Raw genomic sequence first — 12671 nt, 5'->3', positions numbered from 1 at the left:
CCTTTTAATCCAAATTTATCCGGAAGTTATCCAGGAACTATCCGTACGATATTGAGAGGGACTTCTTGATTGAAAGGATCCCCCGACCCAGTACTAAGACCACCAGGCTAGTTCCTTCAAAGAAGGAGAAACCTGTCGGGGGTTCTATTACACCTGGGAAGCTAATGCCGCAGGCTTCTAAGCCCTCAGCACCCCCCAAGGGTCAACTTAGTACTGAGACGTCCCAAAGAAGGAGAACCTGTCGGGGGTTCTAGTACACCTAGGAAGCTGATGCCTGAGACATCAAAGCCCTCAAGGGTAAACTAATTACTGAGACCTCCCAGACACCAGCATCCTCAAAGACGGAAGGTAGGGGACTGTCGAAGTCGACCCGAAGGAAAGCCCGTAAAAAGGCCTTCAAGAAGACCGATAAGACACAACCACCCTCTGTCGAATTGCCAAAGCCGATACCCAAGGCTGTGACTGCATTGGGCAGTTGCTAGTGGATGCGCCGAAGATAGCGAGCGCGAAGCAGGTGCCTGCGTCGGCTGGGCATATATCTGCGGCTGTTGCAACCCGAGTGCCAAATCTCGACCACAGCCCACGGCTTTCATGATGAGGTCCTGCTGCAAAGAGACCCACGCAGTCGTCGACTACACAAAGCTCTGTTTCATTTGCGTCGATCGTAGCGTCCAAGGAGAAACCTGCCAAGAGCGGTGAGTGTGTGGTGGAAGCCAAACACGCTGTCTCGAAGCAGGTAGCCCAGAAACTTACAATGGCGCTCAGCGACTCTGCTGCTTCACAAGAGGTTCCGGATGATCTGCGAATAGCAATTATGGACCGAGCTGATCCTGACGGTATCATCAGCGAAGATAAATGGTTACTGGTCGACAGCTAATTGAAGGACCTCTTCCTATCCGACATGGTTAATCGACAGAGCCTACTGTTTGGCCAGACCTTCTTATAAAAAGGGTCGCCCAGAAACTTACAATGGCGCTTAGCGACCCTGTTGCTCCTCAAAAGGTTCTGGATGATCTGCGATAGCTGTCGACCAGGATATGTGGTTCCTGGTCGACAGCTATCTGAAGGACCTCTTCCTATACGACGAGGTTGATCGACAGAACCTACGGTTTGGCCAGACCTCCTTATACAAAGGCGTCAATGTTTTTAATTGTCGCTCTAAGAAGACTGCGGACTTCCTTAAGAAGACAATTAACAACTTGGACCCTCTTTGGGAAGTTAGCAGACTGCCAGCTGTAGCGGTCCAAGAGATACCAAGCGGTATGGTGAGGACCTATATAGTAGGTAAAAAGAGTTTAAGTCTAATCTAATTACAGAAACGGTGACATGTGAACAGTAAGGCTGGAGCATTCGACGGGGATGGCCACTTTGCTCTCCTCAATCTACATGTCATTTGAGGAAGTGGACCCACCAAACCCCTGGTGTCCGAAGGATGCTCGACGAAATGACGAGCACCTGCAACGACATCCTGGGATGCGAGGCAAACGCTCACAATTTCCAATGGGGTAGCAGCAAGGAAACTAACAAACGTGGTGAGTCTATTTTCGATTTTATTGTATCAAATAATTTACGTATATGTAATAGGGGTAGCGATCCAACCTTTAAAATTAGGGGTAGAGAGGAGGTCATTGATTTAACCCTCTCAAATCTAGATGACTCCGTCATCAGCAATTGGAGAGTATCTGATGAATGTTCCTTTTCAGATCATTTGAAGATTTTCTTCGAGGTCTCTTTTGACGGAGGTAAACAACAGCCTTATAGGAATCCGAGGAGAACTAACTGGAAGAAATACACGGATCTAGCGAATTCCCAGCTGACATTTAATACAAACTTAGACATAGCTGTGGAACTCAATGGAGCCTTGGATAAATTTCAGTGAGTCAACGACGCTGCTAGGTTTCGAAGATTACTAACGAAGGATCCGAAATCCATTGGGAGTATCAAGAAAGAGGATGGAGCGTGAACGGACTCTGGTTCTGAGACTCTTAATCTTCTAGCTGAGATTCATTTCCCAGGTTGCAAAGATGTGAATACAATCAACAGTGAACGTGATGACACTCAGCCTCTCGCGACTCTAGTATTGGATCTCATTGGCAAGGTGGTTAACAGAAATAAGATACGCTGGACAGTCAATACATTCAAACCATATAAATCGCCAGGACCAGATGGAATCACACCGGCGATGTTTCAATTTGCCTCGCTAAGTATTGACTCTCTCGTGAGTTCCGGATCTATAGAACGATATAAAGGTAAACAAAGCCACTCTGCACCAAAGGACTATAAACCCAATTAGCATATCATCCATTCTCCTCAAGACTATCGAAAGACTGATCGACCTGGAGATTAGGAGTCGTATAAACACCACCAGGGCTGATTACACTGTAGGCATGCAAGAATTCCATTGGGAAAAGTTGGGGGCTAAAACCATCGACAACACACTGGTTGTATAACACCGTGTTAAGGCCCATCCTTTCCTATGGTTCTCTTATTTGGTGGAACTGCCTGCGCCACAAGTCGGCCTCCAGCAAACTGGATAAGGTACAAGGTTATTTTTAATTTTTTTGGATCCCATAGGCAATTAAAAATTTTTCAAAAATATTTTAAATTTTTTTTAGTTTCTTGAAGATATTTGCCTGCGAAAACTCAATAAAAAACGGCCAGAGGTTCCTTACTCTTATTGTACCATGGGTTACGTTTATAGATTTATTGATCAAAATACATACATACATATATACTTATATATTATTGTTCATAACAAGCAGAAGCCGAAGAAAAACAAAGAGGATGCAATTGTTCCCAAAATGAAAAAAATCTGTGTGCCATAAAAATCAAATTTAAAAAAGTGAAAAGAAAAATCGGGGTAAAGAAAAGAAAAAACTATTTCACTTCGAGAAAGCCTTAAACAAATATTAAATGTGTGTTTAAAAATATTTTAAAACTAATAAAAATAAGTGTATTTTTCAAATAAAGTCTTTAATTAGTAACAGCAGAACCACTGCCCAAAGATTTCATCAGTTGATAGCATTCCTTCAGTTTACGTTTATCGCCAACTTTTTCCAATGTTTTTGCGGCCTCCGCTAACATACCGGCCCGTTCACCTGGTGAGCATAATAGAGCTGAGGGTAAATATTTGCAGGCCACATACATAGCAGCCGCTCGTTCCCTTTCACCACCCTCCAAATTGTGATTTTTATCTTTGCCACCGCAAATGATTGAGGAGCGGGCATGGCGATGGCGCAAACTACGATCCAATAGTTGTTGTGTTGGCCCCGGCGAGGCACCAGCCATGAGACGGCATACAGCTTCATATAAATAGATGCGGGACTGGCCACTCTGCCAACAGAAAATTTTTTGTTAAAAAATTGAGTTAGACTTTTTTTAAATCCTCCTTACCGGTATATCCTCAACAATGCTGCGCAATGAATTCAAATCCTTTTGGAATTTCTCCAATACATCACCGGGTACCTGATAATAGCCATCATCATCAATGGTCATATATTCGGATTCCCAAAGTTCGGTGCGTGTTTCCAATATCCAATCACAGGTAAGTAATTGGAAAAGCTGGACATTTTTTTTGTCGGGTAGGGGAGGAGATTTTTTTCAATTAATAAAAATATATATTTTTTAAATTTAGTACTAAGGAAACACATAACTATTTCACACACATACACTCGGATGCCATTGAATATTAACAAAGTTTGCATTGCAGAAGTATTGTCTGAATATCGAAATGGGCGGAAAGAAATTCGCACAGACAATGCGACTACAATGCACATTTGTCGAATATCAAAATGTCTAATCTAAAACCTAAAAGGTGTTTTATGGGGGAAAAGAGAGTGAAAGAGAGGAGAGGGGAGATGGAGGAGTAGCTTACCAATTTAATACCCTTGGCATTGGTGATTTTATTGACGGTCAAACATTCCTGCAAATAGGCACTGGACTCATCACATATATGCATTATTTTTTGTATGTCCCGACTTTCCAAGGTGTTGGCATTGTTGCTGGAGAAATAAATGAAAATAAAATTTAAATTAAAAAAAAAATTGAAAAAATTATAACACTTTATAACAGTTATATTTTTTTTATAACAGTTTGTATAAGAGTTATACTTTTTGTATAACAGTTAGTATTGAAAATAAAAAAAAAATTAAAAATTACAACACCTTATAACATTTATATTTTTATATGACAGTTTGTATAAGAGTTATTTTTTGTATAACAGTCAGTATTGAAAATAAAAAAATGGAAAAATTATAACACTATAACAGTTATATTTTTTATATAACAGTTAGTATAACAGTTATATTTTTGTACAACAGTTAGTATTGAAAATAAAAAAAATTAAAAAATTATAACACTTTATAACAGTTAAATTTTTTGTATAACTGTAGTATAAAAGTTATATTTTTTGTATAACAGTTCATATTGAAAATAAAAAATATAACACTTTAAACTGTTATATTTTTTATAACAGTATAACAGCAGGTGACCTGAAGGATCCTTTACAATAGAGTAGATGGCCTGAAGGGTCCTCTACAATAGAATAGGTGACCTGAAGGACCTCTACAATCGAGTAGATGACCTAAAGAGTCCTCTATAATACCGTAAATGACCTCATGGAGCCTCTGCAATAGGGCAGATGACCTGAAGAGTCCTCTAAAATACTATAGATGACCCCAAGGTTCCTCTAAAATACTGTATATGACCTCAAGGTTCCTCTACAATAGCGTAGATGACGTAGATGACCTTAAGTGTCAACTACAATACCTCTACAAAAGAGTAGATGCCCTGAAGGTATGATCTGAAGTGTCATCTACAATAGAGTAGATGACCTGAAAGGTCCTCTACAATAGTGTAGTAGACCTGAAGGGTCCTTTATAATAGAATTGGTGACCTGAAGGGACCTCTACAATCGAGTAAATGACCTGAAGTGTACTCTATAATACCGTAAATGACCTCATGTATCCTGTACAATAAAGCAGAAGACATGAAGAGTCCTCTACCATAGAGCAAATGACCTGAAGGGTCCTCTAAAATACTGTAGATAACCTCAAGTTTTCTCTACATTAGAGTAAATGACCTGAAGGATCATCTACAATAGCATAGATGGCCTCAAGGGTCCTCTACAATACCATAGATAATCTGAAGGGCCCTCTACAATAATGCAGATGACCTCAAGAGTCCTCTACAATACTGTAGATGTCCTTACAAGTCGTCTACAATACTGTAGTTGTCTTCAAGTGTCATCTACTACACCGGGGGTCATCGCGACGGATTAAAAAAAATATATAAATTTTTTATTTCAAATCTTACCCCATTAACATTGCCTTCGCCTTCAGAATTGTATGCAAAGCCTTTGGCAAATGATCACCACTTTCGAGCAATGGTTTCGGTAACGTCTTCACTGTTTCCAATAGATTATCGGCCAAAGTGTCTTCACCCAATAGCCAATGTACGGAAATTTCCAATACACTAGACCACCATTCACTTTTTATATCCATATTTTCATTGGACAAGGTGTCACGCAGTAGAGATGTATATTTCAAGACATTGCTAACAATGGTACCGGGTGCTGGTGCAGAGGAGCTGGTGTCTGTAGATCCATTTCCCTTACCACCACTTGGCTGCTGTTTATTATGATTCTTATGACCGCCACCACCTGAGGAGCCCAATAAACATTGTATCGCACGGAGAAGTAAATGTTCACGATAATGTTTTACCACATACGACATTGGATCCGAAGGGTTGCTGAGGGTAGCAAACAGTGAAGCCGAGGGATTTTCCTTCTCTACATTCTCGACAAAATCAAAATCGTGGGTGATAAAATAACGATAACCGTACGAAGTGAATAGCCAATGTGTCTCACGGGTTTGATCGTGAATTTTGGAATTTTCCGTTTTGGCCCGACTGATGAAATAGCGACCAAAGAATTTCAAATAACTTGGATAGCTGCGTTTCACGCGCAGGGCCGATGTTATAAAAATGCTAGCCAACTCACTGGGTGTCAGGAGGTGGGCAGCCACTTCGGTCATATTGATGGCATACAAAGACATAACCAGGCCGTGGGAATCATTAATTTTCGATGTCAAATGTAATTGATTTAGACGATTGAAGATCAGCGCCAATTCACGGGCCGATGCCAATGCCTCTTTACGTTGTTCTTCACTGCAGAAGAGGCCACCTGCCTTACGTGACAATGCCCTACCGATCCATATACGATGAAAGAAGAGACGTATAAATTGCCAGCTAGTCAGGGTAAAGGATTCCAAACGTGTGGTGGGCAATGAAATGCCGAAGATTTGCAGGCAGCGCAGATATTCCGAATAGGCATTCTTAGAATCGCCCTGGAAAGAAAAAAATGAAATTAAGATAGAGTTTCTATTTCTTAGGGTTCTGCCACTTACTGTATTGAAATATTGTTCGGCCAGTTTCTTGTGTTTCCAATAGGCTTCGGATGCTTGGGTTTCGGATGCCAGCAAAGGATCACCATAGACCAAAAGTTTTATCATACACATTAACATCACCAATATATTCATGGTCCATAATATCAAGGAAGAGGTGGAATTGGCCCAAATCTTGGCACCCATATCTGGAAGGGGATGCACAAAGAAAATTATTAAAAAAATTATAAGGCTATGTTGAAATTGTGATATAAAAAGGTGGCATACAATGGAGTAGATGACCTAAGGGTCCTCTACAATACTGTAGATGGCATTAAGGGTCTTTGCTGTAGAGTAGAATAGATGGATCTCCAAGGTTGGATAACCTGAATATACAATGAAGATGGCCTCAAGAGACCTCTACCATACTGTAGATGATCTCAAGGATCGGCTACAATACTATAGATGACATGAAAGTGTTATCTACAATAGAGTAGTTAACCTGAAGGGATCTCTACAATAGAGTAGATGACCTGAAGCGTCCGAAGGGTCTTCTACAATATAGTAGATACCCTCTATAATAGAGAAAATGGCCTGAAGAATCCTCTAGAGTTGAGTAGATTGCCTTAAGTGTCCTCTACAATGGAGTAGATGACCTGAAAAGTCTTCTACAATACTGTAGATGGCCTGAAGGTTCCTCTACAATAATGCAGATGACCTGAATACAATAGAGTAGATGACCTGAAGGGTACTCTACAATAATGCAGATGACCTGAAGGGTCCACTACAATAATGCAGATGACCTCAAGGGTCCTCTACAAAAGAGTAAATGACCTGAAGCGTCCTCTAAAATACTGTAGATGGCCCCAAACCCATTTTCAATTCTGTGGATTACTCTTAGAACCGTCTTCGATATCATAGAAGACCCCAATGATCGTCTAGATCTTGAAAAATATATTCTTTTTGATCTTACCTGCATCATCCACCGATAATATTTTCCTCTGTCCAACCAGATCATCATCATCGAACATATATTCTCCGCTGCCGCCCAGTCCCGTATTACCCAAGAAATTCTTAAATGGATTCACGGCCAAAATGGCAAACATAAACATGCACAAAGCCAGCCGAGAATGGGCAGCCATTCCTTGCATAGATTTCGGTAACATTTCAATGTCACCATCCTTAACACTGGCCGTTGATGAACTGGAACTGTCGTAGGGTGATGGTGGCATTGATGAATCTGAATGGCTGGGTGATAGCGATGGATCTGAATCATCGCTGCGTGGTGGTGTCATTAGATTAGCAGCTTCTTTGCCATACATAATAAGACCCTCAATGGAGGAGGCTTTGCGTTTTTTGCCACCCGAACCACCAGCACTGACCGACGATGGATGTAATAGATCTTGTACCTTGGAACCATCACGTGACATCAATTCACCCTGCAGACGTTGTACCTCCATACGCAGCTCATAATTTTGACGTTGCAATTCACGAATTTTATCGACAGATTTACGTAAAACTGCGGATTTGTTGAGCTTCGCCGACTCGCCAACGACCAGATTTTTAAGTTCATTAATTTTGTCATTGATCGAGGTACGATAGCGACGTTCGATGGCATTGTGGGCCGAACGTTTAACCTCCTTTACCTTGGGCTGGGGCGGTTGGGATTGCGATTGGGGACTACGATTTATGGGTAATTTATCTTGCGGCGGTGATTGTCCCGACTGTTGAGGTTGATGGTGGTTGCCTGCTGTCAAACCGGGCGATGAAGATGGTGAGGAGTTGGTAGTGGCAACAGATGCGGTTACGGGTTCCAATACGACTGGTATATGCGATGCCAATATTGCCGTACCATTGGCTGTGGTATACATCACCGGATTGGTTTGTATAATCACTTGTGGTGCTTGCGGATGGGCTTGGGTTTGAATTGTTGTCTGTTGTTGTTGCTGCTGCTGCGGCTGCAGTTGTTGTTGATGGTGATGTTGTTGTGAGGGATTATTTGCAGATTGAGTTGTGGTATACTGAAAAGGATAAAAAAAAACAAAATTAAAAAATCAATTTTTTAAATTGAAGCCGATTTGAAGTCCAAAGTCGGAAGAGTAGATGACCTGAAGAATCCTCTAATATACTACAGATGGCCGCAAGGGTCCTTTACAATAGAGTAGTTGACCTCAAGTGTTCTCTACAATAGAGTAGATGTCCAGAGGGTTCTCTGCAATAGTGTTGATGACCTGAAGGGTCCTCTACAACAGGTTAGATGACCTCAGAAATCCTCTGCAATAGGGAATATGAACTGAAGGGTCCACTACAAGTAGAGTGGATGACCTCAAAAATACTCTACAACACATTAGATGACCTCAAGAGTCCTCTACAATAGATTTGATGCCCTGAAGATTCCTCTAATATAGAGTTGATGGCCTGAAGGGTCCTCTAAAATAGAGAAGATGAGCTGAAGCGTTCTCTATAATAGAGTTGATGACCTGAAGAGTTCTCTAAAATACTACAGATGGGCTCAAAGGTCCATAACAATAGAATAGATGACCTGAAGTGTCCTCTGCAATATAGTAGATGACCTGAACAATCCTCTACAATAGAATAGATGACCTGAAGGTTTCTCTACAATAGAGTATATAACCTGAAGAATCCTCTACAATAGAATTGATGACCTTAAAAGTCCTCTATAATAGACTAGATGACCTGAAGGGTCCTCTACAATAGAGTATATGAACTGAAGCGTTCTCTACAATACCGTAGATGACCTCAAGGTCCTCTATAGATGACTTGAAGGTCCTGTATAGATGACCTCAAAGCTTGATGACTGAGTCCATGTGACATCCAGTTTTTTTAATACCAGCAATGAATTTGGGATCTTTTAGATATTACTTTACGAAATCTGATTTGACTTCCTTCCAAGACATCCGAAATCGGTCTTTAGTCTTTTGTTAAAGTGCTATGACTTCAGTTCTTACCTTTAAGGTTGTGGTTGGAATTCCGTTGGCGGCCTGTGATTTATCATTGGCATTGCCATTGGCTGCGGCTGCAACAGTTCCAATACTTTGCACAGTTAAAATTTGTGGTAGGGTTTGGATTTTTTTCAAAAATTGTTGCTGTTGTTGTTGCGATGCTATGGAGCCTTTAAGAACGGCACCTGTATTGCTATTGCTACCCAGAGGGATTTGTACTTTTTTCTCATGTGTCAGATTATTGTTATTGTTTGTTGTTGTAGGTGGAGGTACAGCTGACTGCAATATAAATGTATTGTTGCCATTAACAACTGTTCCGGTAGCTGTACCCGCCGCCGATGTGGCATAAATAATTGAGGGCGGCAGACCATTCATGGTCTGATTATTCAGATCCAGATGATGATGACCACCGCTGGCAGCAACAGTTGCCAATTGCAATGTTGCCGATGTGTTTGTATTTGGATTATTAATTTGTTGTTGTTGTTGTAATATTATATTTCCATTATTGACCATATTTGCCGATGTTGTTGTTGTAGTATCCATTTGCATTTGTTGTAAAAGATTGGGAGAATGCTGCTGCTGACTGATTTGATGATGCCTATTCGACATGGGTGTTGTCGAAGTCACCCCCTGGGGAGTATTGGATCTTTGTGGCTGTAATAAACCGCCAGGTGATGGTAACATGGATGGGCTGGACATTGGTGGTAGGGGACTAAAATTTGAAGCCATAAGAGGATCAGAGGATAGCAGTGGTTTATAAACAGGTGATGCACCCATATCATGATTATGCTGCGGTGACATCTGCAAGGGTGATAGATTTTCTTGTTTAATATGTTGTTGAGCATGTTGTTGCTGCTGCGGCCGATATTGTTGTTGTTGTTGATTGCTGGTATCCATGGTAAGTAGTTCGGACTTAATATTTGGACTATCCATCATGGGGCAATCCATATTAGCAAGCAATTCATTGGGCAGCTGAACTTGATCGATGTCATCGAGAAAGTTTTTCAACATGTCTAGAAAAAAGGGGGAGAAAGAGAAGACGAAATTAAAAAGAATTTAAAAAAACTGTTAAAAAGGCCCTGATCAACAATAGGTAGGGTCCTCTACAATAGACTAGATGACCAGAAGAGTCCTCTACAATAGAGTAGATGACCTCAAAAGACCTATACAATAGAGTAAATGGCCTGAAGGGTCCACTAATGTACAGTAGATGACCTGAAGGGTCCTCTAAAATACTACAGATGTCCTCAAGGGTACTTTACAATAGAGTAGATAACTTGAAGGGTCCTCTATGACAGAGTAGGTGGCCTGAAGGGTCCTCTGCAATAGAGTATATGACCTGAAGGGTCCTCTACAAAAGACGTTTACAATTAAGTAAATGACCTACAATAGAGTAGATGACATGAAGGGCCCTCCACAACAGAGTAGATGACTTCTGAAATCCTCTGCAATAAAGTATATGAAATGACGGGATGACCTAAAAAATACTCTACAACAGAGTAGATGACCTGAAGGGCCCCCTACAATAGAGTAGATGACCTGAAGGGCCCCCTGAAGGGTCCTCTACAGTAGAGTAGATGACCTGAAGGGCTCTCTAAAATACAAATAAAGGACTCTTGAGGTCATCTACTCTATTATAGAGGACTCTGGAGGTCATCTACTCTACTGTGGAGGACACTTCATGTTCTACTCTATTGTAGAGGAACCATCAGGTTATCTACTCTACTGTAGAGAACCCTGCAGGTCAACTACTCTGTTGTAGCGGATCCTTCATGTCATCGACTCTACGTAGAGGACTCTTCAGGTCAACTATTCTATTGTAGAGGATACTTCAGGTCATCTACTCCATTGTAGAGGATCCTCCAGGTCATCTATGTGTAAATCTAAAGCGATCTAAATCAAACTTGACTCTAGTCATTCTGGACTTATTTTGATTCGCCTTGCAAAATTTGGTGTCAATTGGACGAACTTTGGGGGGTTTGTTGGACATTTTACATGAAATCTGACGAAATTATATATGGGAGCTATATCTAAATCTGAAGCGATTTAAAGCAAACTTGACACAAGTCATTGTGGATTCGTTTCGCTACGCCATACAAAATTTAGTGTCAATTGAACAGATGTTGGAACTTTAATGCGCCATTAACATGAAATCCGACGAATTTATTAATGGGAGCTATATCTAAATCGGAAGCGATTTAAAGCAAACTTGGCACTAGTCATTTTGTAACCATTTCGAACCACCGTGCAAAATTTGCTGTCAATTGAACAAACTTTGCGGGGTCCGATGCACATTTTACATGAAATCCGACGTAATTATATATGGGAGCTATATCTAAATTTGAAACGATTTTTGTCATATTCAATTACGTTCATCATTGGGCCTATTAAATGGGTTGTACCAAATTTCATCATAATTGGATAATATTTTTTTTGCAAAAAATCCTAATTCTAAGCAGTGTAGATTATAACACGTTTGTTCATGATTACATTCCGCCACATCTAATTATACAAAATATAGATTACAAATTAATTTTATTTTTTTTTATAGTTTATTTACTTACCCGGTGACATCATTTCCTTAATTATGGTTAAGGCATCCTCATCTTTAAATAGATCCAACGACTCAACCATGCCACTGGACATTAGATCCATATCTAAAGATGGATCCATATCCATTTTAAAATTATTAAGATTTTCCTCTTCCACGATTACGAAGATGATACGACACAAAGTTATTTTTCATCCACAATGAAATATCTTATCAGTTGTGATTTTCCTATTAACAAAGAAATAGAAATACAAAAAAAAAATAAAGACATATAAATATTTTGCAAAAATAATTAATGACTAGTAAATAGCAAATGTCGTAAATAAAAAACAATTTCACATTACAACTAATCTACACATGTTTAAGCACGGTGGCGGTGACAATTCTCCATACAATCTCAATTTGCCACTCTCTCTATCTCTCCCTAATCAAAAAAAAAACAGTAAATTGCACACTTGAGACACACACACATCCCACACTTTACAATTTCTTTTAAGGCAATTATCAAGAATTATCATGAATAAAATATTTTTTGAAAAATTCCAATTAGATTTGCTATATAATTTTTTTTGTTGTATTACTTTTCTTATTACGCATTGCCCACTAAAAATGGGATTTCACCTATTTAGCGCGACAGAAAGCAACAACACCACGACAACAATAAGGAAAACAAAAACACACACGCGCTAGAAGAAAATAAAAACATAAACAGCTGCTTGCTTTAACACGACGATGATGGGTGTTTATAACGGCGGCGGTAGGTAATGGGAAGACGGA

The 12671-nt window shown here is 40.1% G+C and overlaps 1 protein-coding gene across 1 annotated transcript; it reads right to left on the bottom strand.

Moving 5' to 3' along the window:
* Positions 1 to 2935: 2935 nt before the first annotated feature.
* Positions 2936 to 12019, bottom strand: LOC133330506 (sterol regulatory element-binding protein 1). The gene is made up of 9 exons (XM_061538943.1): positions 11908 to 12019; positions 9350 to 10356; positions 8384 to 8401; positions 7354 to 8332; positions 6405 to 6589; positions 5314 to 6344; positions 3875 to 4001; positions 3394 to 3561; positions 2936 to 3333 (listed from the first exon to the last, which is right to left on the bottom strand). The coding sequence occupies exons 1-9, from the start codon at positions 12014 to 12016 to the stop codon at positions 2974 to 2976; spliced, it is 3984 nt and encodes a 1327-aa protein (XP_061394927.1). The 5' UTR covers positions 12017 to 12019; the 3' UTR covers positions 2936 to 2973.
* Between the last annotated feature and the right edge of the window lie 652 nt (positions 12020 to 12671).

This window comes from Musca vetustissima, unplaced genomic scaffold (assembly GCF_032173495.1).
Source record: "Musca vetustissima isolate MV318-11 ecotype Yass unplaced genomic scaffold, APGP_CSIRO_Mvet_v1 utg4377, whole genome shotgun sequence".
NCBI lineage: Eukaryota > Metazoa > Arthropoda > Insecta > Diptera > Muscidae > Musca > Musca vetustissima.
Note: the sequence above shows the minus strand (reverse complement) of the source record. Positions and strands in the feature narration are given on the sequence as shown.